At 36.8% G+C, this 27,058-nt stretch overlaps 1 protein-coding gene across 1 annotated transcript; it reads right to left on the bottom strand.

The window, feature by feature from the left end:
* Positions 1 to 24,395: 24,395 nt before the first annotated feature.
* INSL5 (insulin like 5) lies at positions 24,396 to 26,820 on the bottom strand. Its single transcript, XM_059075933.1, is given in 3 exon segments — positions 24,396 to 24,542; positions 24,545 to 24,630; positions 26,646 to 26,820. Coding segments are annotated over 3 exon segments (408 nt in total).
* Between the last annotated feature and the right edge of the window lie 238 nt (positions 26,821 to 27,058).

Below are 27,058 nucleotides of genomic sequence, written 5' to 3'. Positions count from 1 at the left end.
ATTCTGCTCTGTGGTAGTTATTTCCACTATTTTATCTTCCAGGTCACTTATCCATTCTTCTGCCTCAGTTATTCTGCTATTGATCCCATCTAGAGTATTTTTAATTTCATTTATTGTATTTTTCATCATTGCTTGTTTCCTCTTTAGTTCTTCTAGGTCTTTGTTAAATGCTTCTTGCATTTTCTCTATTCTAGTTCCAAGATTTTGGATCATATTTACTATCATTGTTCTGAATTCATTTTCAGGTAGACTGCCTATTTCCTCTTCATTTGTTAGGTCAGGTGTGTTTTTATCTTGCTCCTTCATCTTCTGTGTGTTTTTCTGTCTTCTCATTTTGCTTATCTTACTGTGTTTGGGGGCTCCTTTTTGCAGGCTGCAGGTTCCTAGTTCCCGTTGTTTTTGGTGTCTGTCCCCAGTGGCTAAAGTTGGTTCAGTGGGTTGTGTAGGCATCCTGGTGGAGGGGAGTAGTGCCTATGTTCTGGTGGATGAGGCTGGGTCTTGTCTTTCAGGTGGGCAGGTCCACGTCTGGTGGTGTGTTTGGGGGTGTCTGTGGTCTTATTATGTTTTTAGGCAGCCTCTCTGCTAATGGGTGGGGTTGTGTTCCTGTCTTGCTAGTTGTTTGGCATAGGGTGTGCAGCACTATAGTTTGCTGGTTGTTGAGTGAAGCTGGGTGTTGGTGTTGAGATGGAGATCTCTGAGAGATTTTTGCCGTTGATATTATGTGGAGCTGGGAGGCCTCTTGTGGACCAATGTCCTGAAGTTGGCTCTCCCACCTCAGAGGCACAGCACTGACTCCTGGCTGCAGTACCAAGAGCCTTTCATCCACATGGCTCAGAATAAAAGGGAGGAAAAGTAGAAAGAAAGAAAGAAAGAAAGAAAGAAAGAAAGAAAGAAAGAAAGAAAGAAAGAAAGAAAGAAAGAAAGAAAGAAAGAAAGAAAGAAAGAGGAGAAAATAAAATAAAATAATATAAAATAAAGTTAATAAAATAAAAAATAATTAATATGAAAAAAATGTTTTTAAGTAAAAAAAAAAAAAAAAAAAAAAGGACAGACAGAACCCTAGGACAGATGGTGAAAGCAAAGCTATACAGACGGAATCTCACACAGAAGCATACACATACATGCTCACAAAAAGAGGAAAAGGGGGAAAAATAATATATCTGGCTCTCAAAGTCCACCTCCTCAATTTGGGATGATTCGTTGTCTGTTCAGGTTTTCCACCGATGCAGGGTACATCAAGTTGATTGTGGAGATTTAATCCGCTGCTCCTGAGGCTGCTGGGAGACATTTCCCTTTCTCTTCTTTGTTCACGCAGCTCCCGGGGTTCAGCTTTGGATTTGGCCCCGCCTCTGCATATAGGTCGCTGCAGGGCATCTGTTCTTCGCTCAGACAGGATGGGGATAAAGGAGCCGCTGATTCGGGGCCTCTGGCTCACTCAGGCCGGGGGGTGGGAGGGGTACGGTTGCGGGGCGAGCCTGTGGTGGCAGAGTCCGGCGTGACGTTGCACCAGCCTGAGGCGCACCATGCGTTTTCCCAGGGAAGTTGCCCCTGGATCACGGGACCCTGGCAATGGCGGGCTGCACAGGCTCCCGGGAGGGGAGGTGTGGAGAGTGACCTGTGCTTGCACACAGGCCTCTTGATGGCGGCAGCAGCAGCCTTAGCATCTCATGCCCATCTCTGGGGTCCACACTGATAGCCACGGCTCGCGCCCGTCTCTGGAGCTCCTTTAAGCAGTGTGCTTAATCCCCTCTCCTCGCGCACCAGGAAGCAAAGAGGGAAGAAAAAGTCTCTTGCCTCTTCGGCAGCTCCAGACTTTTTCCCGGACTCCCTCCCAGCTAGCCATGGCACACTGGGCCCCCTTCAGGCTGTGTTCACGCAGCCAACCCCAGTCCTCTCCCTGGGATCCGACTGAAGCCCGAGCCTCAGCTCCCAGCCCCCGCCCGTCCCGGCGGGTGAGCAGACAAGCCTCTCGGGCTGGTAAGTGCCGGTCGGCACCGATCCTCCGTGTGGGAACCTCTCCACTTTGCCCTCCACACCCCTGTTGCTGCGCTCTCCTCCGTGGCTCCGAAGCTTCTCCCGATCCTCCACCCACAGTATCTGCCCTGGAAGGGGCTTCCTAGTGTGTGGAAAACTTTCCTCCTTCACAGCTCCCTCCCACTGGTGCAGGTCCCGTCCCTATTCTTTTGTCTCTGTTTACACTTTTTTCTTTTGCCCTACCCAGGTACGTGGGGAGTTTCTTGCCTTTTGGGAGGTCTGAGGTCTTCTGCCAGCGTTCAGTGGGTGTTCTGTAGGAGTTGTTCCACGTGTAGATGTATTTCTGATGTATCTGTGGGGAGGAAGGGGATCTCCGTATCTTACTCTTCCGCCATCTTCCCAGCTCTCTAAGTATACTTTTTAAATCCCTTTTCTTCTCTTTGTTCTGGCTTTTAAGGTAGCGTTTCAAAATGAATTAGTCAATTTTCATTGTTTCTTTTGTTAGTGCCTTAGTGGGAATATGTCTGTGTAATAATTTATCACAACCAAGATTTGTCAATCTTCATAGCCAGTGTTGAATCTGGATTAGATCATAAGCACAGTACATAAATGAGTTTTATATATTCATTATACATTTATGAACATCTCCCCTCTTAGAACAATAGCAGGGGAAATCATATAGAAATTTTGCATGAATAAACCAGTATGAAGAAAGTTTTTTTAGTATGTTGAAAGTCCATTATAAAAATGTCCTTATTTTTTACAGTTATAAAATCTCAACCATGAGATAATTTCTTACCATCTGTCCTAAGCTGTATAAGGATTCAAAACCTTACAATATGATGGCAGTTAAAAATCAGAAAAAGGAAGCAGTTTGCCAACATATTGCTGTATACTGTAATTCAGGTAGTCAATGATGAATTCTAGCAATTATATAACAGCATAAGAATATATAGTAAAAACTTACTAATTGTAACTAACTTGGAAGAATGCTGATTATTTTAAAAAGCTTTGTGATGGGAAATTTTGATAGATATGTTAGCTAACACCTATTCCAACCAATAAATGTATCAATTTAACATGCTGTATACCTTAAAATTATACAATGTTCTGTCAATTATATCTCAATTTTAAAATAAACATTTTTTTAAAAAAAGAAATGACACTAAATTTGAGGGAATTGTTTTACTTTGAAACCCACTGAACTTTCCTGGTGTTTTCTCTTCTCAATAGATGTTCCTAAAGTGCCATCCCTACCTCACAGCCTTGACTCATGCTTGTGCCTAGCCCAGAACACCCTCCTTCCACTTATAGCAGCTTCCTTCAATTTTCAGCATTAAACTCAGGTCTCACCTTTTCTCTAAATCTTTCTCCATTCATTTCTCCCCTCCCATCCTCTCTCTTCTTTCATCACTCTCATGGCTAAGCCCCTGATTCTTCTCTAGCTGAGTTTTGAATAATAGCTTTTTTTCCCTTACTAGATTGAAAACATCTTGAGTATATGGACCACATATCCTGACAACAGCTAAGAATAAAAAGTAATACATCTTAACTTTTCAAGAAAGAATCGCAAGCATTGATAGTACTATGCTACATAATTATCAACCAAAAAGGTAATAGGACACAGAGTTCAACCTTAGAAGACCTAGGATCCTATAGGGGTGATAAGTATACAAGTGACCATGGTACAGGCTAGAATATGTTTTCATAAGAAAAGTCCAGAACATCTTTATATAATTAAGGGAATCAAGGAAGGCTTCATGAAGGAAGAAGCACTTATCTATACTATGAAGGTGAAAAGTAGAATTTCAACAGACACAGAAGTTCGGAATACAGGAAGAAGTCTAGACTGGATAAAACACAGTGTTCACGAAGATAAGTGGTTGGAACTAAGATTGATAACCTGAATGTCTGAGTACAAAAATGACACTCAGACCATGGGTAGCCATCAAAGACTTTTCATTAGGCTGATAGTATACATGAACTGACTCTTTAAGAAGATGAATGCAAAAAAAAAGAAGATGAATGCATCGGTAAAGAGCAGGAAGACCACTTAGCAGAGGTGACAGGTAATGAGGGGATGAACCCAGTGGTGCCATTGAAATGGAAAGGAGAAGACAGTTGTATGAACATTTTAGGGACAAAGTCTACATAATCAGGCAAAGAGGAAGGAGTCAGAGGTAATTAAGGCAAAGTGAAAAGGTGGTTGAAAGTTTCAAGCTCTGATGTTTGCAGCCTCAGGTCTGAGTCCTTCCATCCCAGTCACTAGTTAAGTGATCTTAAATAAATCACCAACCCCACTAAGCTGCAGCTTCCCCATCTTAAAGTACAGTAATGATAATTCTGGTACCTACCTCACAGGGTTTTGCTGAGAATTAAATCCATATGTTAGCTAAGTTCTTCACAGCACCATGCCTAAAAGGAAGCCCTATGATTGCAGCTCCTATGATTGCAGTTGAAAGTCTGAGTCTGAGTAACCAGATCAATGGTCCTCCTAGCAAAAATAAAGTCAGCAAGAAGAATTTGAAGACTAAAATACTAAGCTTGATTTTGCACTTGTTGAATTTAAGTTAATAATGGGACATTCAGTTGGAGATTGCCTCAGGCAGCTGAAAAAGTGGGACTGAGGCTGAGTTACAACATCAAGGTGAGAGATTTAGACTTGGCAGACATCAAATTGAGACCTAATATCTTCCTCCTGCTTTATAAAATATTCATTAGCAGCAGCTTCAGCAAGTATAGTCAGTACTAGTAGCAAATTACTGAAAATTCAGTTAACTCTAGGAATGTCAGCAGGAAACCTTCACCAAAATCAATAGAGAAATTTTTCCCAAAATCAAAATTAAATGATACCTTCTTTTTTTCCTTCATTAAAAAAAAATTCGATATGATCGGTTTCTGTTGTCAAACATCACAAGAAATATAAAGGTTCATTCCTAAATACATCAGCACCTTAAACAGAAGGGTCAATGCTGTCATCTGATGTCATCCTTAGTAAAACAACCTTAAAGAAAACACATAATAAAAGGCTCTTACAGATTACGTGTTGGGAACTTGAGCTGTCTCAGCTCATTGATTTTTTTAGAAACTCTTGTGAATTATCCAATACATGGGTTGGTTTACAAAACAACACTTGAGAAATCAGAATTTTTTTTTTTTTCGCGGTCTGCGGGCCTCTCTGCTGTGGCCTCTCCTGCTGCGGAGCACAGGCTCCGGACGCACAGGCTCAGCGGCCGTGGCTCACGGGCCCAGCCGCTCCGCGGCATGTGGGATCTTCCCGTACTGGGGCACAAACCCGTGTCCCTGCATCGGCAGGCGGACTCTCAACCACTGCGCCACCAGGGAAGCCCGAGAAACCAGAACTTTTAAATCTAGCCATTTTAGAGAGTGAACACTTTCCTTTTGGGACCATGACTTGACCTATCTTTCTAGATATTATCAAAAAATGAATTAAGAAAACTCAATATTAAATAGTATTGATAATTTACTGTGCTTTCTTGCTCCTGAAATTCTTAAATAAGTGGCCTGCCCCACTGCCTCTGACTTTCTCTGCTGCTCTCACTTTCACCTCCTGCAATCCAGATCTCAGCCCCACCAATATGTTGCTTTCACAAACACTGGAAGTGATGCCTGGAGCCAAATGTGCCAAACATTCCTCCAGCTGCATTCCACCTCAGTTCTCTTCTGAATTCATTCCTTTTGAGCAGCAATGTGATATAGGTTAGTTTGATTGTTTGCTTGCTTGCTTATTTGTTTTAAATTGCAAATTTGACAGACATATATCTCATTTTTGCTTCTAGATCTTACTAGAGGTGTGACTTTGGGCAAAGTGACTAGTGTCTGCAGCCTCAGTTTTCTCAAAGGTAAAAATGACTGTAACAGTGATTGTTACTTATCACTGATCAGTGATCACTACTTCTGTTGTTGTGGTGAAGACTGAAAGGGAAAGTGTATGTAAAACATCTGACCCATGGTGGAAAGCTCCCTCTCCGCCTCCAACTTCTTTATGCAGAACCTGTTTTCCTAAAGAATTGAGCATATATTTTAGCAATTTCTGCTCTCCACTATACTCCCTAGATTACTTTTTTTTCTTTTAAAAGTTTTAATCACCTGTTTCTGCCTTCTTTGAGTCAGAAACACTGAATTATTTCTCAAGTCCACATTTATTATTAAATATCATTCATCCCCAAATTTAATCTCTTTTTGCTAACCTCTGTCTATATTTTTATACTTCTTCTGATCAGATGTCTTGCCTCCCACTTTAGGACTTTCATAGACCCTTTTAATATTTTTGCTTATGCTACTTATCTACTTATTTTTTCCTGTCTTAGTGTCCATTTGAATTTACATGTTCTCTTCCCTTCTTCGCATACATGAACACATACTACCAGAAGGTTTATTAAAGCTTAACTATGCTAAGTGTCTGACTAAAGTTTCCTGAAATTTCTTCTCAGTTTCTTTCCTTGCTAATTTAACTACCATGCACAATTTTTTATATTTTTATTCTAGTGCAGGACATAACTGGAAACTTGTGGTTCTCTACCCACCCACTAGGCCATTTTTCTACTTAGCAAGGCAGGGAACCAGTATAACCAGTATGGGAAGCACTAAGCCGCACTTACCATTCGTAATCAAAAAAGAAAGTCTGTTGCTTCCCACAGACAACGATGAGGGTGGATCATCTAACCATCAAAAGGACAGATATCCAGACTGATCTGTGCAGAGAGTGCTGAGAAATCATTTTTAAAATTCATATGAGAAATATTAACCTTAGAGAGTCATTCCATTTTGGAAATAAAGAAAAATAGTCTATACATTAATTATAGAAAATACATTATCTTTTTATTTTTCTTTGAGGAAATTTATTCCATAGTAAGAACTATACTTTGGTAGGACAGCTAAAAAATTAAAAATACAACTAAACTTTTTATTTGTATCCCAGTTTACGAGCACAAGCAAAGCCTTCTAAGGACACATTCTAGAGAGTTGGGTCAAACAGAGGATATTAGAATGTTCTTAATCATAGGTTAGCAAAGTGTAAAAGGCTGGACAGTAAATATTTTCAGCCTTGCAAACCATGCAGTCTCTGTCACAACTGCTCAGCTCTGTCACCAAAGTACAAAAATAGTCAGGGACAATAAGTAACAAAATAAGTGTGGCAGTGTTCTAACAAAACTTTATGTAACTGAAAGTTTAATTTTATTTACTTCTCATATATCATGAAAAGTTATTCTTCTTCTGATTTCTTTATCAACCGTCTAAAAGGTAAAAACCCTTCTTAGCATGTGAGCAGTAAAAATCAGATGGTAAGGCAGATTTGACCCCAAGGCCATGGTTTGACTGCCCTATTTCTAAAGAATTCTCTTAGTGGAGGAAGGGAATTGGAATTATAAAGAGAGAAGTCAAGATTTTTGTACGTCTAATATAAAGTGGAAAGTAACCAGCAATGAAATGGAAAAGCACAGTAACACTTCTAAATTAACAAGTGAGGAAGGGGAATTGGTCAGGCAAACAAAAAAATTAAAATAAATACCAGATTGTATAGAATATAATCAGCTATATTAAGTACCACTCATTAAACATGAATTGGCTTGTTTAACAAATAAAAGCCAGCTACATGTGACTTTGAGAATACACACTGAAAACCAAAAGACAAGAAAAGTAGGAGTTAAAGTTCAGTTAAGTTTGAAATTTTGGTCAAAGATATACCACAGAAATACGAGCAAAAAAGCAATGTCAATACTAATATTAGACAAAGTAAATGTCAAGGCCCAAAGCATTAAATAGAAAAGGAATGATATCTGCTATGAACTTAATTGTGTCCCCTCGCATATTCATATGTTGATGTTCTAATCCCCATTGTGACTATATTTGGAGATTAGGACATTGGAGGTAATTAAGATTAAATGGAGGGCTTCCCTGGTGATGCAGTGGTTAAGAATCTGCCTGCCAATTCAGGGGACATGGGTTTGAGTCCTGGTCCGGGAAGATCACACATGCCGCGGAGCACTTAAGCCCATGCACCACAACTACTGAACCTGTGCTCCAGAGCCCGCTAGCCACAACTCCTGAAGCCCGGGCGCCTAGAGCCCATGCTCTGCAACAAGAGAAGCCACCGCCATGAGAAGCCTGTGCACCACAACGAAGAGTAGCCCCCACTCACAGCAACTAGAGAAAGCCCATGCACAGCAACAAAGACCCAACACAGCCAAAAATAAATAAATAAAATAAATACATTAGAAAAAAAAGATTAAATGGAGTCATAAGGGTGAGGCCATAATCCAATAGAAATAGTGGCCTTATAAGTAGCGGAAAAGAGAATGATTCCCGCCCCCGCTCCCCCTGCACCACCACCACAGGCCTACACATTGAGGAAAGACCATATGAGGACCAAAGACGGCAGTCTGCAAGCCAGGAAGAGAGCTCTCACCAGAAACCAGCCCTTTCAGACCTTGGTCTGGGACTTCTAGCCACCAGAACTATAAGAAAATAAATCACTGTTGTTTAAGCCACCCAGTGTATGGTATGTTGTTATGGCAGGCTGAGCTAACTAACACAATTTCTCATAAGAACAAAGGATACAGTTCATAAAGAAGGTAAAACAATCATCAAATTTTGTATATTAAATAACTGCAAGTAAAGCAGTATTGATATAAGAAAAAGCAGATTCCCAAGTTTAAAAGTATTAGATAAAACAAAGAAAAATACTGTTTAATAGTAGAGATAGAACTTGAAGGGGGTATAACAACAGTAAATCTTTATGCATCCAATAGTCGCAGTCATACATAAAGTAAAAATTCCTAAAAATAAAAGAACCTGATAAATCATAATTAAATTAGGAGATTTTCATGGTTCTTTTATGGAGTCTTAAAAAAGCCAAAAAATAAGCAAGATATGGAGAATTTTAATAATATTTTTAAAAAACGTGATTTAGCAGTTACAGGCAGAAAGAAGGACATGCCCTAAAATAGAGAATACGCATTTTCATCTGATGTGTTAGGTCAGTGTTTAGGATTGAACTGTGTCCTCAGAAAAGATATGTTAATTTCCTAACTGCTAATACCTGTGAATCTGACCTTATTTGGACATATGGTCTTTACAGATATAATTAAAATGTAAGTTAAGATGAGGTCATATTGGAGTAATGTGGTCCCTTAGCTTATATGAGTGATGTCCTCATAAGGAGCGAAAAAGAGATGCAAGACAGTCCTATACAGAGAGGAGAACATAGCTATGTGACAACAGAGGCAGAAACTGGAGTGATGTGTCTACAAGTCAAGAAATGCCAAGAACTGCAAGCAACACTGGAAGCTGAGAGAATAACATGGAACAGATTCTCCCCCAGAGGCTTCAAAGAGCATGGTCCTGATGGTACCTTGATTTCAAACTTCTAGCCTCCAGAACTATGAGAGAATAAATGTCTGCTTTTTTAAGCCTCCCAGCTTGTGGCAGTTTTTTTATGACAGCTCTTGAAACAGTTAGCTTCCCCAGAACAGGACCTGAAACATTGAAGGAGTGTTTTGAGGAGGAATAAAGGAAGGAAAGCTGGATAGGAAGGAGTTATGCAAAGCATGTGTTCTCAGCTGGAGTTTAGGTTCATCCTGGAGCCCTGGAGCAGGAGGTGCACCACATTGCTGGTTCTGCCTTGACAAAAGGGGGCTGGTCCTTTGTACTCTGTGTAAGTCAGTCATTACCTGTTGCTGATCCCTGAGTGGGGTGGGGGGGACAGAGAGAGAGGCAAATAAACCTCCTTGGTGAGTCACCTCCATTTGGCCAGAGCAGTTCTCTAAAAAGGGGAAAGCTGTGAGCTATTAACAGCCAATACTCACAACATCAACTATATATTATGTACCTGGACTTTTTTTTTTTTTATTGTTTTGGCTCCCAGAAAAACTTTAATAAATTCCAAAAATTAGAGAATTTACAGGACTTAATCTGTGATCATAAACTTCTAAACCTACAAATCAAAAATCAGGGATTAAGAAAACTAAATTGTATTATTCTGAAATTATGAGACTCTCCCAAATAATTCCTTAAGTCAAAGATGAAGAAAAAACTAAAACTGAAGAGAATTTAGAACATAATAAGAAGGTAAATGCTTCATATTCAAACCCATGGACATAGCTGAAGATATACTCAGACATATATTTTTAGACTTAAACACATTAGTGAGTAAAAAAGGAAGGAAATAGATAACATTAGTAATTAAGAAAGCATTTCAAAATAAACAAAACAAATAAAAGGGAGATTTACATAGAAAAATAGGGAGATATCTACAGACAAAAAAAATGAAACAAATTAAATAAAAATTTAAAAGCTAGTAAAAAAGTACAATTTTTTCTTTCAAAAGATTAACAGGATCAGGAAACTTGCACAAGCCTCTTAGATAGCCTCATCCACCAGAGGGCAGACAGCAGAAGCAAGAACTACAATCCTGCAGCCTGTGGAACAAAAACCACATTCACAGAAAGATAGACAAGATGAAAAGGCAGAGGGTTATGTACCAGATGAAGGAACAAGATAAAACCCCAGAAAAACAACTAAATGAAGTGGAGATAGGCAACTTCCAGAAAAAGAATTCAGAATAATGATAGTGAAAATGATCCAGGACCTCAGAAACAGAATGGAGGCAAAGATTGAGAAGATGCAAGAAATGTTTAGCAATGACCAAGAATAATTAAAGAACAAACAAACAGAGATGAACAATACAATAACTAAAATGAAAACTACACTGGAAGGAATTAATAGCAGAATAACTGAGGCAGAAAAACAGATAAGTGACCTGGAAGACAGAATGGTGGAATTCACTGCTGAGGAACAGAATAAAGAAAAAAGAATGAAAAGAAATGAAGACAGCCTAAGAGACCTGTGGGATACTATTAAATGCAACAACATTCACATTATAGGGGTCCCAGAAGAAGAGAGAGAAAGGACCTGAAAATATATTTGAAGAGATTATAGTCGAAAACTTCCCTAACATGGGAAAGGAAATAGCCACCTAAGTCCAGGAAATGCAGTGAGTCTCATACAAGATAAACCCAAGGAGAAACAGGCCGAGACACATAGTAATCAATTTGACAAAAATTAAAGGCAAAGAAAAATTATTGAAAGCAGCAAGGGAAAAATGACAAATAACATACAAGGGAACTCCCATGAGGTTAACAGCTGATTTCTCAGCAGAAACTCTACAAGCCAGAAGGGAGAGACATGATATACTTAAAGATGAAATGGAAGAACCTACAACCAAGATTACTCTACCCAGCAAGGATCTCATTCCGATTCGATGGAGAAATCAAAAGTTTTACAGAGAAGCAAAAGCTAAGAGAATTCAGCACCACCAAACCAGCTCTACAACAAATGCTACAGGAACTTCTCTAAGTGGGAAACACAAGAGAAGAAAAGGACCTACAAAAACAAACCCAAAAGAATTAAGAAAATGGTCATAGGAACATACATATCAATAATTACCTTAAACGTGAATGGATTAAATGCTCCAACAAAAAGACACAGGCTTGCTGAATGGGTACAAAAACACTACCCATATATATGCTGTCTACAAGAGACCCATTTCACACCTAGGGACACATACAGACTGAAAGTGAGGGGATGGAAAAAGATATTCCATGCAAATGGAAATCAAAAGAAAGCTCGAGTGGCAATACTAATATCAGATAAAATAGACTTTAAAATAAAGAATGTTACAAGAGACAAGGAAGGACACTACATAATGATCAAGGGATCAATCCAAGAACATACAACAATTATAAATATATATCCACCCAACATAGGAGCACCTCAATACATAAGGCAACTATAAAAGAGGATATCGACAGTAACACAATAATAGTGGGGGACTTTAACACCTCACTTACACCAATGGACAGATCATCCAAAATGAAAATAAATAAGGAAACAGAAGCTTTATTTGTTTGAATTTTGTTTTATCTTTTTTTTTATACACCAGGTTCTTATTAGTCATCAATTTTATACACATCAGTGTATACATGTCAATCCCAGTCGCCCAATTCATCACACCACCACCAACACCCCACCTCCGCTTTGCCCCCTTGGTGTCCATAAGTTTGTTCTCTACATCTGTGTCTCAATTTCTGCCCTGAAAACTGGTTCATCTCTACCATTTTTCTAGGTTCCACATATATGCGTTAATATGCGATGTTTGTTTTCCTCTTTCTGACTTACTTCACTCTGTATGACAGTCTCTAGACCCACCCACGTCTCAACAAATGACCCAATTTCATTCCTTTTTATGGCTGAATAATATTCCATTGTATATATGTACCACATCTTCTTTATCCATTTGTCTGTCGATGGGCATTTAGGTTGCTTCCATGACCTGGCTATTGAAAATAGTGCTGCAATGAACATTGGGGTGCATGTGTCATTTTGAATTATGGTTTTTCCCAGTAGTGGGATTGCTGGTTCATATGGTAATTCTATTTTTAGTTTTTTACGGAACCTCCATACTGTTCTCCATAGTGGCTGTATCAATTTACATTCCCACCAACAGTGCAAGAGGGTTCCCTTTTCTCCACACCCTCTCCAGCATTTGTTGATTGTAGATTTTCTGATGATGCCCATTCTAACTGGTGTGAGGTGATACCTCATTGTAGTTTTGATTTGCGTTTCTCTAATGATTAGTGATGTTGAGCAGCTTTTCATGTGCTTCTTGGCCATCTGTATGTCTTCTTTGGAAAAATGTCTATTTAGGTCTTCTGCCCATTTTTGGATTGGGTTGTTTGTTTTTTTAAGATTGAGCTGCATGAGCTGTTTATATATCTGGAGATTAATCTTCTGTCCGTTGATTCATTTGCAAATATTTTCTCCCATTCTGAGGGTTGTCTTTTCATCTTGTTTGTAGTTTCCTTTGCTGTGCAAAAATTTTAGGTTTCATTAGGTCCCATTTGTTTATTTTTGGTTTTATTTCCATTACTCTAGGAAGTGAATCAAAAAAGATCTTGAGGTGATTTATGTCAAAGAGTGTTCTTCCTACGTTTTCCTCTAAGAGTTTTATAGTGTCTGGTCTTATATTTAGGTCTCTAATCCATTTTGAGTTTATTTTTGTGTATGGTGTTAGGGAGTGTTCTAATTTCATTCTTTTATATGTAGCTGTCCAGTTTTCCCAGCACCACTTATTGAAGAGGCTGTCTTTTCTCCATTGTATATTCTTGCCTCCTCTGTCATAGATTAGTTGACCAAAAGCACTTGGGTTTATCTCTGGGCTTTCTATCTTGTTCTATTGACCTATGTTTCTGTGTTTGTGCCAGTACCATATTGTCTTGATTACTGTAGCTTTGTAGTGTAGTCTGAAGTCAAGGAGTCTGATCCCTAGGCCTCCTTTTTTTCCCCTCAAGACTGCTTTGGCGATTTGGAGTCTTTTGTGTCTCCATACAAATTTTAAGATTTTTTTTTGTTCTAGTTCCATAAAAAATGCCATTGGTAATTTGATAGGGGTTACATGGAATCTGTAGATTGCTTTGGGTAGTATAGTCATTTTCACAATGTTGATTCTTCCAATCCAAGAACATGGTATACTTCTCCATCTGTTGGTATCATCTTTAATTTCTTTCATCAGTGTCTTATAGTTTTCTACATACAGGTCTTTTGTCTCCCTAGGTATTTTATTCTTTTTGTTGCAATAGTAAATGGGTGTGTTTCCTTAATTTCTCTTTCAGATTTTTCATCATTAGTATATAAGAATGCCAGAGATTTCTGTGCATTAATTTTGTATCCTGCTACTTTACCAAATTCATTAATTAGCTCTACTAGTTTTCTGGTGGCATCTTTAAGATTCTGTATGTATAGTATCATGTCATCTGCAAAGAGTGACAGTTTTACTTCTTCTTTTCCAATTTGTATTCATTTCTTTTTCTTCTCTGATTGCTGTGGCTAGGACTTTCAAAAGTATGTTGAGTAATAGTGGTGAGAATGGACATCCTTGTCTTGTTCCTGATCTTAAAGGAAATGCTTTCTGCTTTTCACCATTCAGAATGATGTTTGCTGTGGGTTTGTCGAATATGGCCTTTATTATGTTGAGGTAGGTTCCCTCTGTGCCCACTTTCTGGAGAGTTTTTATAATTCGGTGTTGAATTTTGTCAGAAGCTTTTTCTGCATCTATTGAGATGATCATATGGTTTTTATTCTTCAATTTGTTAATATGATGTATCATATTGATTGATTTGTGTATATTGAAGAATCCTTGCATCCCTGGGATAAATCCCACTTGATCATGGTGTATGATCCTTTTAATGTGTTGTTGGATTCTGTTTGCTAGTATTTTGTTGATGGTTTCTGCATCTATATTCATCAGTGATATTGGTCTGTAGTTTTCTTTTTTTGTAGTATCTTTGTCTGGTTTTGGTATCAGGGTGATGGTGGCCTCATAGAATGAGTTTGGGAGTGTTCCTTCCTCTGCAATTTTTTGGAAGAGTTTGAAAGGATGGTGTTAGCTCTTCTCTAAATGTTTGATAGAATTCACCCATGAAGCCATCTGGTCCTGGACTTTTGTTTGTTGCAAGATTTTTAATCTCAGTTTCAATTTCATTCCTTATGATTGGTCTGTTCATATTTTCTCTTTCTTCCTGGTTCAGTCTTGGAAGGTTATGCCTTTCTAAGAATTTGTCCATTTCTTCCAGGTTGTCTATTTTATTAGCATAAAGTTGCTTGTACTAATCTCTCAGGATGCTTTGTATTTCTGCAGTGTCTGCTGTAACTTCTCCTTTTTCATTTCTAATTTTATTGATTTGAGTCCTCTCCCTCTTTTTCTTATGAGTCTGGCTAATGGTTTATCAATTTTGTTTGTCTTGTCAAAGAACCAGCTTTTAGTTTTATTGGTCTTTGCTATTGTTTTATTTGTTTCTATTTCATTTATTTCAGCTCTGATCTTTATGATTTCTTTCCTTCTGCTAACTTTGGGTTTTGTTTGTTCTTCTTTCTCTAGTTCCTTTAGGTGTGACATTAGATTGTTTATTTGAGATTTTTCTTGTTTCTTGAGGTAGGCTTGTATAGCTATAAACTTCCCTCTTAGGGCTTCCCTGGTGGCGCAGTGGTTGAGAGCCCACCTGCCAATGCAGGAGACACGGGTTTGTGCCCTAGTTGGGGAAGATCCCACATGCCACCGAGTGGCTAGGCCCGTGAGCCATGGCCACTGAGCCAGTGCATCTGGAGCCTGTGCTCTGCAATGGGAGAGGCCACAACAGTAAGAGGCCCGCATACCACACACAAAAAAAACAACTTCCCTCTTAGAACTTCTTTTGCTGCAGCCCATAGGTTTTGGATCATTGTGTTTTCATTGTCATTTGTCTCTAGGTATTTTTTGATATTCTCTTTGATTTCTTCAATTATCTCTTGGTTATTTAGTAATGTATTGTTTAGCCTCCATATGTTTCTGTTTTTAACATATTTTTCCCTGTAATTGATTTCTAATCCTATAACATTGTGGTCAGAAAAGATGTTTGATATGATTTCAGTTTTCTTAAATTTACTGAGGCTTGATTTGTGACCCAAGATGTGATCTATCCTGGAGAATGTTCCGTGCACACTTGAGAAGAAAGTGTAGTCTGCTGTTTTTGGATGGAATGTCCTACAAATATCAATTAAATATATCTGGTCTACTGTGTCATTTAAAGCTTCTGTTTCCAGATCTTTTTTGATCTACCTCCTAGAGTAATGGAAATAAAAACAAAAATAAACAAATGGGGCCTAATGAAACTTCAAAGCTTTTGCACAGCAAAGGAAATCATATACAAGACAAAAAGAGAACCCTCAGGATGGGGGAAAATATTTGCAATCGAATCAGTGAACAAAGGATTAATCTCCAAAAAATATAAACAGCTCATGCAGCTCAATCTTAAAAAAACAAACAACCCAATCTCAAAATGGGCAGAAGACCTAAATAGACATTTCTCCAAAGAAGACATACAGATGGCCAAGAAGCACATGAAAAGCTGCTCAACATCACTAATCATTAGAGAAATGCAAATCAAAACTGCAATGAGGTATCACTTCACACCAGTTAGAATGGGCATCATCAGAAAATCTACAAACAACAAATGCTGGAGAGGGTGTGAAGAAAAGGGAACCCTCTTGCACTGTTAGTGTGAATATAAATTGATACAGCCACTATGGAGAACAGTATGGAGGTTCCATAAAAAACTAAAAATAGAATTACCATATGAACCAGCAATCCCACTACTGGGAAAAACCATAATTCAAAATGACACATGCACCCCAATGTTCATTGCAGCACTATTTTCAATAGTCAGGTCATGGAAGAAACCTAAATGCCCATCGACAGACAAATGGATAAAGAAGATGTGGTACATATATACAATGGAATATTGCTCAGCCATAAAAAGGAATGAGGGCTTCCCTGGTGGTGCAGTGGTTAAGAATCTGCCTGCCAATGCAGGGGACACAGGCTCGAGCTCTGGTCTGGGAAGATCCCACATGCTGCAGAGCAACTAAGCCCGTGCGGCACAACTACTGAGCCTGCGCTCTAGAGTCCATGAGCCACAACTACTGAAGCCCATGTGCCTAGAGCCCATGCTCTGAAACAGGAGAAGCCACTGCAATGACAAGCCCACACACTGAAACGAAGAGTAGCCCCAACTCACCACAACTAGAGAAAGCCCACACACAGCAACGAAGACCCAACACAGCCATAAATTAATTAATTTTTTTAAAAAAAAGAATGAGATTGGGTCATTTGTTGAGACGTGGATGGATCTAGAGACTATCATACAGAGTGAAGTAAGTCAGAAAGAGAAAAACAAATATCGTATATTAACGCATATATGTGGAACCTAGAAAAATGGTACAGATGAATCGGTTTGCAGAGCAGAAATTGAGACACAGATGTAGAGAACAAACGTATGGACACCAATGGGGAAAGCGGCAGTGGGTGTTGGTGGTGGTGTGATGACTTGGGCGATTGGGATTGACATGTATACACAGATGCGTATAAAATTGATGACTAATAAGAACCTGCTGTATAAAAAAATAAATAAAATAAAATTCAAAAACAAAACAAAACATAAAAAAAACAAAAGAGTAACAGAATAAAAACACCCTTCTCCCCCCAACCATCAGCAAGCTTGGTTAAAGGGCAAATAGAACATAAATATATAATATTAAAAAATATGTAAGATTATTTTATTCATTCAACCAAAATATACTTATTGATTAGAAACTATGTATCAAGAAGAAGGAGAAAATAGTGGTAAGCAGTAATTCTTGCACTAAATATAGATTATATACACTGAAATATGAATAAATGCTGAAAATACGATCAGAGTTTATGTGTTAAACATAAGTTCTTGAAACCAAGGACACACTATAAAGGAAAGCCTTGTGGTTGCTGTCATGTAAATTTGAAAATCTAGAAGAAATTCTGAGTAATGAATAACTATCTAAATTAACCCTCAAAATGACAGAAATCTGAAAAGATCAGTAACTACAAAGAAGACTAGAAAAGTAAGGATTTACCATGTAAAAAGTACCTCCCAGCAAAAAGATAAGAAGATATTATGAAGAATTTATTTAGGTGAAATGGAAAAATTCCTTGAAAAACACATCACTAAATTTTTTCAGGAAAAAAATGTAAAAATCTTGAGATTTCTATACCTGTAAAATAAATTGAATCTGAAATTTTAAATCTTTCTATGAAGAAAATGCCAAGCCTTAATGACTTCAGTAGTGAAATCTCCAGTATTTAAAGAAGAAATAATACCAATCTTAAACACTCAGAGATTAGAAAAGGAAGGAAGGAAGGAAGGAAGGAAGGAAGGAAGGAAGGAAGGAAGGAAGGAAGGAAGGAAGGGATTGTCCCAGATCATTTTATAGCACTAACTTAACCCTGATATCAAAATCACTTAAGATATTACAGAAAAAGAAAATTATAGGAAAAATACAAGTTTATTAATGAAAATATGTGCAAAAATGTTATGCAAAATTTTAGCAAATAAAATCCAGTGATATGTCAAAAACAATAACAAATTATTAATAACTGAATTTGTTCCAGGAATTAATGGCTATACAAATAAGCAAAAATTCACTTAAAAGTTATGCACTTGATTAAATATGTATATTATATTTCAGCAAATCTTTTTAAAGTCACTAGGAAAAAGATACTATTATAGAATTTTTCTTCCAAATTTCTAAAGAACAGATAATGTTTTCACTTTATGAAGCTATATTAATCTTCATTGACAAACATAGAGATCAGTTTTACTTATGAACACAGATTAAAAATTTTAAATAAAATATTAACAAATTTAGTCCTTCTGAGTATTGAAAAACTATTACACCAAAAACTAATAAATCCATGATCAAATAGATTTATTCTGAGAAAACAGAGAAATTTCAACATAAGTAGAGCTAGCAATATAATTCTTCACCTTAACAAAAGAGAAAAAATATTATATATTGAAGTTAAATAGGTATTTGATAAAATTTAGAAGCCATTTATAACAAAATAACTTCATAAGCAATATGTAATAAAACTCTTTAGATGATCAACAATATTACTTATATTCATACATATACATATATGCATCTATAATATAAAGACTATTATTTATTCATTATTTTATTTATTTATATTTTGAGTAGCAATGTTATATTGAGTACTGGAATGCAGAAACCATTTTTCTGTTAAAATTAGGAAGATGAAAGAGATATCTACCATCATCATCATCATTAAGAATTCTTGCTGCAGTCACTTTCCCAGTGAGGTCTTCCCTAGTTATTCTGTCTGAAATTCAATCCTCACTCCAAGCCTTCCTGCTCCCTTTTCATAGTTTCTCCTTAGCATCCATCATTATCTAATATTTCTCTTGCTTATGTCTGCCTTCCATAAGAATATACACTTAGTCTGTTTTATTCACGGTTGTATCCTTAGCACCCACAACAATGCCTGCACATTACTCTCTCAATATATAATTTCTGAGTAATGAGTCATGTAATAAGACAAGAATATGAAGCAATCAGCTTAAATATTGAAAGAGACAAAATTACCTGTTTATTAGTAGATGATAATATTGTACACCTAGAAAACCCAAGATAGACTTGTAAACTAGCCATTAAATTTAATAAAATAACTGGAGGAGGTGGCTGGAGATGAGTATATAAAAAATCAAGATTTTTCTTTGTATCGCAGCCTGCATTTAGAAATGAACATGGGGGAAATGTCTCATTCACAGGGGCAAATACAAATGGTAAATAAAAAGGTAATATACAATGGAATATTACTCAGCCATAAAAAGAAATGAAATTGAGTGATTTGTAGTGAGGTGGATGGACCTAGAATCTGTCATACTGAGTGAAGTAAGTCAGAAAGAGAAAAACAAACACCATATGCTAACACATATATATGGAATCTAAAAAACAAATGGTTCTGAAGAACCTAGGGGCAGGACAGGAATAAAGATGCAGACATAGAGAATGGACTTGAGGACACGGGGAGGGGGAAGGGTAAGCTGGGATGAAGTGAGAGAGTGGCATGGACATATATACACTACCAAATGTAAAATAGATAGCTAGTGGGAAGCAGCCGCATAGCACAGGGAGATCAGCTCAGTGCTTTGTGACCACCTAGAGGAGTGGGATAGGAAGGGTGGGAGGGAGATGCAAGAGGGAGGAGATATGGGGATATAGGTATAGGTATAGCTGATTCACTTTGTTATAAAGCAGAAACTAACACACCATTGTAAAGCAATTATACTCCAATAAAGATGTTTAAGAAAAAAAATGAAAAAAAAAATTAGAAGGTAGTATAAAAAGACACAGACCTATATAATTAAAATTATAAAAAGTTATTAAAAGAAATAAGACACTATTATTATAGTAATATATTTTAGATAAGAATTCTTAATATCATAGAATATAAATGTTTTCTACATGAGTATAAATGTAAAGCCATTCAAATTATAATTCCAATAAAATTATTTTGGAAACTGGATTATAAAATCCACATAGAAGGATGTTTCATAATATCCATGAAAAATTTTTAAACAATCTATAGTGATGGACAACTTTGCTTAAGAGATACTAAAATTTACCATAAAGTTACTGCAATCAAAATAGTATGGTGCTGAGGATAAATAGAGCAAAGAGCAGAATAAAGGGCCTACAATAGCTCCAATCATGTGAAACAATATACAACTGAAATGGCATGAAATTTCCATGGGAAAAGGCTGCTCCATGATGCAGGCAAAATTTTCTGTTCATTTGGAAGAAAATAAAAATTAAACACCTCATACTATACAAAAATAAATATAAGATGGATTAAATTTAAATGGAAAGGTTAAAAAATTAAATTATTAGAATGCAATTTAGTAGACTTTTTCACAACCTTAGTCACAATAAGGGAGGTCTGCCTAAGCATAAAAGGAAATCCAGAAACTGTAAAGGAAAGACAGACATTGTATGCAATGACACTGTATGCAAAAGACATCCTAAATGAAATCAAGCATACCAAAGACTTGGGGGGAAATATTTTACTAAGACGGCAGTCAAAAAATTAATATCCCTTGTGACAAAGTGAGAGAGTGGCAGGGACATATATACACTACCATATGTAAATTAGATAGCTAGTGGCAAGCTGCCGCATAGCACAGGGAGATCACCTCTGTGCTTTGTGACCACTTAGAGGGGTGGGATAGGGAGGGTGGGAGGGAGGGTGACACAAGAGGGAAGAGATATGGGAACATATGTATATGTACAACTGATTCACTTTGTTGTAAAGGAGAAACTAACACACTATTGTAAAACAGTTATACTCCAATAAAGATGTTAAAAAATTAATATCCTTAATATTAAAAAGTTTTGAAAATTGATAAGAAAACTATTATAAATAAATAGAAAAATGGGCAAAGAATATGAACAGACTAATTTACAGAAGAGGAAATTAAAATGTCCAATAAATACTAAAGGCAATCATAGTTGTGATAATGCAAATACAAAATTATATTCAATATTTCATCTATAAAAATTGCAAATTTTTGCAAGTGTAATAACATCATGTACTGGGGAGAATGCAGAGAAAGAGTCACTCATAAATTTCTAGTGAAAATATGAATTAATACAAACTTTTTAAATGGTAATCTCTTGGTATGTGTTTAAAATTATAATACCTATACTGGGATGTTATTGAAATATTTCCAAGATGTCTTAAACAAAACAATGAGTATGTGTAATTTCTTTTTGTGTAAAATGGGATGATAGATTCAGTACATATTGTATTAGAGTGGGTTAACAACTGTAAAAAGTAGAATCAAACATAAAAACGTCAAAGGTTATTGCTTGCTAAATTGAGGGAGAGGGAGGGAGACTTGATGGACTAGTCTTAAAGTAGCATGGATCACTACTATTCACATTTAATTAGCTAGAACTCAGTCATATGACCACATGAAACTGCAAAAGAGACTGAGAAATGTAGTCTATCTGTGCCCAAGAGGAAGAGGAGAAGTTTTAGTGGACAGCTAAAAGTCTCTGTTATAGATATAGATAGATATAGATATAGATAGATATAGATATAGATAGACAATGGTAGGTAGATAGATAGATAGATAGATAGATAGATAGATAGATAGATAGATCATGATATAGGGCAAGCTATCTATATCTACTATAGTTACTAAATCTGTAACTATACCACATATATTCAGTATAGACATAATTTTTTGTTTCTGACAGAAATTACAACTCAGAATAAGGGTTATATTACTTCAGAATCAAATGGAAGAGAGTGAGACTTTTGTTGTATTTTATACTTCCCTGGACTGTTTATGTTTCCTAACAGTACACATATATTATCTGTTTTTCCCAGAAAAAAGAGACTGCAGGATTTAAATGAAAAGACTAGATCCCATTTTTCTTCTTTGTTTCTCTATGTACTTAAATTGAATAGATACATTTATAATAACTAATAAGTATGTAACAAATAAAAAATAACTATTAAAAGTACACTGAAAAAAATACACATATTTTCCCCCCTAGCAACTTGGCAAGCTATCCTATTGAAATGAAAGTGTCAGTACATAAGGATATATAAACAAGGCTGTTTATTGCATCTTTGTCATGACAAATACAGCAACCTAAACACCTCTTGATGGAACCTCAAAAATTTGTGGCAAAACCTTATATAAGAGTAATTCTCACACTTTTTGTTTTCATAATCCTTTCACACTCTTAAAAAGTATTAAGAACGCCAAAGAGCTTTTGTTTATGTGGGTTCAATTTATCAATATTTATCATATTAGAATTTTACTGAGAAATTTAAATGTTTAACTCATTTGAAAATAAAAATAAACTCATCACATATTAACACCAATAACATGTTTTATTTAAAAATCTATATTTTCACAAAACAAAAAACATTTAGTGAGAAGAGTGGCACTGTTTTATATTTTTGCAAGTCTCTAATGACTGTCTTTATAAAATACAGCTTCTATCAGCTCCTACATTTTTAATCTGCTGCTGTGTGTTATGTTGGCTAATGTACATGAAGAAAATTCAGCCACACATAAATATTTAGTTGCAAAAGGGGAGAGTATTTTAATAGCATTTTCAGATCATTTTAATCAATATATTCTCTTTTGATATTATACCAAAACTCAACAAGTGTCTGTTTATTAAAGGTTACTTGCAATGTAAAATCTGAAATGATATCAATGAATTTTTTGTAGTTAGATTAAAATCTTTATTTTACACTTTAAGCAGATTTCTTAACAATTCTTGATTTTGTAGTATCATGCATTGATCATTTGGAAAATATTGGTTCATTGAGTTATAGCAGATCTCTCAAAGGTTGACACATGTCATATAATATCAAAAAATCAAATATTACCACTGATGCTCAGGGTGGTGGGTAAAAGTTTTCCAAAATAGCTTGTAAGCTTGAACTTTATCATCAGCAACAAATACTGTCAGTCGTTTTCCTTGAAGCCTACTTTGCTCATTTTCAAATCTTATTTCATTTCATTGCCAATACCCAAATCTGAATAACCACAGTTTTTCAGTCTTTATTTTTTCTTAAAAATGGTGCTTCTTGGAAAAAGCAGCTACTTTTAAGTTCAAATTCAATCACAGAAGTGCTTTTCCTTGAGGAAACCATCATACTTCAGTCTGCAGCAAACATGCTTCATGCAGTCTTCCCATTTCACCCCTCAGAATATTGAAAGGGCATGTACTCAAGGGTTGAGATTTAATATCATTAATTTCTACTGCTTCTTCAAAAGACATTCTTCAGTGAAACTGATTTAAACAAACAGGGAGTGTCTCCTGGTAAAGAGTAATTGACAACCAGTGCAGTTTGATGTGACTGCCTTGATTCATGCTAAGTAGCCTAAGTTTGGATCAGTGATACCACCTCCTCAGCTGTGTGACTTAGTAGATGCTTACTTAATTCTAGGGAGACTCCGTTTTTTATCTGCAAAGAACAATGCTTTGACACAATTTACGTGCACAATGTGTAGATGACGAATTTCAAATACAGGCTGGAGTATTAATAGGCAGCACCTCAGATGAACAAAGAGTCTAACTATGTTAAAACCTACCGGGGAGTTGGCTGACAGAGTTAGAAATAAGAGCATAGCTTTGTGATATCTTACTTTTTCATCTGTGAAGACATCCAATTGTGGCACAATGACTTGGCTATCTGCATTTTAGTTTCTCAACACCCAGGATGAGAATAGAATGTCCTTTTATCTCAGCAGTAGGAAGGCAAAACCAAGGCAGCCCAGACTATGAAAGGAGCTAAGATACCCAAACGTTTTCTGGATTTGGGCTGTTTATGGGCCCTCTTTGATACATATATGCACCCAATTATTCTCAAGTATAATGTTGAAGAGATGCATGATATTAGGAAACATTAATTGAGCACTCTAAGAACTTTTGAGAAAAGCACTTTGTTTAGATTCTTACACTTAACTGTGAATTGATGTTTAAATTTTCAGTAATAATATACAGCAACACAAAAGTTAAGAGTGGATTGTTATTTCTAGATGATGAGGTAATAGTAGTTTTTTATTTTTTAAGGTTTTTTTTTTACCATCAACATTTTTGGTTTACTGTTTTAAAGTTCTTTAAAATTGTTTTAAAAACAGAAAAATCACAGTAAGCTTGCTTTATGGAAATTTTATTGCAAATTTGCACAGCATTTAAAATTTCAAAGGATTAGTTAAAATTTGGAAAGAACAGTGCATTCACCTTGGCAATGGGAGAAACTAGACCTCGTTGTGGCTCGTTGTGGTTTTAGCCAACCATCCACAACATTTAGGAAAGAAGGATTGCCTACCCAAAAGCCATTAGTTTAATGATACAATGTGAGTATTGTTCTGGGAAGTAAAACACTGTGATTAAACATGTGCTAAAACTCTGCCACCCTTGGGGATTTGCTTGTCCTAACAAAGAGCGCTCAAGTCAGACATGGAACAGCCTTTGGTGCAGCACAACTTTTGCAAGTCTTGTCTTGACATCACTGAATACTTCTTTGACCTCCGAAGCCCTTCCGTGGGCAGCTGTTCACCCTGAAGATTTTCCTCCCCCGAGAGGAATCCATCTTCGGAAGGTTTTGCACTGCATTTTCCTCAGAAATCTCCTGTTCATTAGGCAACTGGAAGCGGTTTCCTCTCTCAGCTATGTGGAAGGGAAAAAAACAATACTTCCTGAGAGAGCTCTGACAAGGGCAGCAACCAAGTAGTACTCTGGGGGAAATGCATTGGATTTCTGGAAGGAAATTGAATCTTGCAGTTGATTTTCTTTTTCAACGTTGGTCTGGGGTTTCAGAGAGATTAGATATTTTAGGGAGAACTCAGTCATATCCACCATCCTCATTTTACAGAGGAGGAAACGTGGGTGCAGAGAGGAGGAGTGACAGAACCAGTATCACTTGGCCAGTTAGCAGCCAAGTCAGGGCTTGACTTCTGTTGCCCTGGCTACCTCTGCACACTGACCAGTGGCTTCCAAAAGTATTGGTTACATGCTATCAACGAAAACAATCAAACAAAAAATAATCCTGTGTATGCCCTGCAAAGCTGATCAGTAAGGAAGGAAGTGGAGATTTAAACCTCTATGTCTGAAAATTAAAAGTGGGCCCAACTGTTTTTATCAGCGTTGTTTCCGAAGTTCATGTGTAAGCCTGTCTCACTTTAACTTCGTTCAAACTTACTTATCAGCACCTTAGCACACTGGCAAGCACCAGAAAAAATTTAGATGAATGAATGCTGATTGGTAAACCAGTAATGCATCAAATAAATAATGTATGGGAAAATATCTGAAAACTTGTGAAAGGTTAAATAAACAGTATTATGAAGTCAGTGGTGTCGAAAGAGATAGCCTTATACAGACATCCATTCCATTGCCCCACATATTTTAAAGATATTCAAAATGCATTTTTTCTATTGTACTTTGATTTGCTGGAGATTGATAAATTACAGTCAATCTGGTAAATTATATTTACTCCCTTGAGATTAAAAACGCTTATTGTTTATTAACAACCAGTAACTATGAACCTCTAATTATTAAAGTTAAGAGTGGTAAGTTCATAATTTTTTAAGACATTAGTCCACCAAAATACAAAAACTCTGGGTCATTTTCCAAAATCGTTTTGTTTACCAGTCATTTTAAACCAAATTGAAACCTGTAAAGTTTTCATATCATATGTGTGGTTGCAACATTTACTATGTAAACATGTTTTTCTTTTTTACTTTTATTATAAAACATAACAAACACAATTATTAAAATAGAATCTGAAATAAATTATACGTCACACTTTAATATAGGATTAGCAGGAGAAAAATGCCAACTTCTAAGTTACTTGAATTGGAAAATGAAGAAATGTAGTGAAGTCACCCCCCTCTCTGTTTCTGAAACACATTAGGTTCACTCCCACCTTTAAAATTCTGGTCAGACAGTTCCTACTGCTAGAATTCCCATCCCACTCCTCATAACTCCCAAACCCTACACATCCTTAGGACCTCTGTCAAATACCACCACCTCCACGGTGGTGTCATTTATTACAACGCACTACCACCATCTTTTCCCCACCTGAGACACAGTATAGGATAAGCAGGAGACCTCGGCTCTGAAGCCAGAAAGACCTGGTTTGCTTCCCAACCACCCTGCTTACTAGCTGGGTGAACAAATTTGTCCTCAGTAAAATGGTAAATGGTGGTAATATTACTTACTTCAAAGGATCCTTATCGGAAGACTGAATGAAATGTTGCCCATGAAACTGCCTGGCATGTAATAAGTGCTCAATAAAAGTTAGATTCCTTCCTTCCATTCTTATCTAGCACCTGCCTGAATGCCAACTTACTATATTCTATAATTATCCGCGTGTGAAAATCTTGCTGCTCCAAAATGACCCTTGAAATCACATGCTTCTCTCTACCCAACCCCCCAGCACCTGCCACAGATGCTGAGCTCATCGAAGTAGTTATGCAATCAAACCATTTCAAGCTGGGGACTAAACAAGGTCCTTATTTTTTGAAAGGTAGCAAGCTCACCTCCTTCCCAAGCCAAATTTTTTATTTCAATAATTAATCCCCCAGATTGATATAGAAGTGGCTTAGCAGTAACTAGAGAAACAGTAATTAAAACAAGCCTTAAAAAATAATAATAAATGAGGGAGTCATATGCGTTCATGTTACCTTGCTGACCTTGTGGGATCGACTCCAGGTGCTTTCTCCATCTGGAGCTGGCACAGATGTAAATGACAGTTCGTATGTACTCGAGCCCGCAGAGCTTCCTGGATTCTTCACTCTTCACTTCTGAGATGGCAAGCAGGAGAGAGAAGAGGAACAAAGTGAAAATGAAACCCCTCATTTTGCTGGGAACTAAATGAGTCTGTTATAGTGAATATTGTCAAATCAAGTTTTGAAGTTGCCCTCACACTCTTGGCCAATTTATACGAAGCTTCCTGACATTTTATTGGTCAATACGTCATTTTAACAATATTTGCTAAGCACATAGGTGACACCATGAAGTTTTGAAAATGAGCTTTTACGATTATTGCTAGTTATTCAGTCACTTCTGAACATCATCACTTACTATTAGCTGCATA

The sequence above is a fragment of the Kogia breviceps genome, chromosome 1 (genome assembly GCF_026419965.1).
Source record: "Kogia breviceps isolate mKogBre1 chromosome 1, mKogBre1 haplotype 1, whole genome shotgun sequence".
NCBI lineage: Eukaryota > Metazoa > Chordata > Mammalia > Artiodactyla > Physeteridae > Kogia > Kogia breviceps.
Note: the sequence above shows the minus strand (reverse complement) of the source record. Positions and strands in the feature narration are given on the sequence as shown.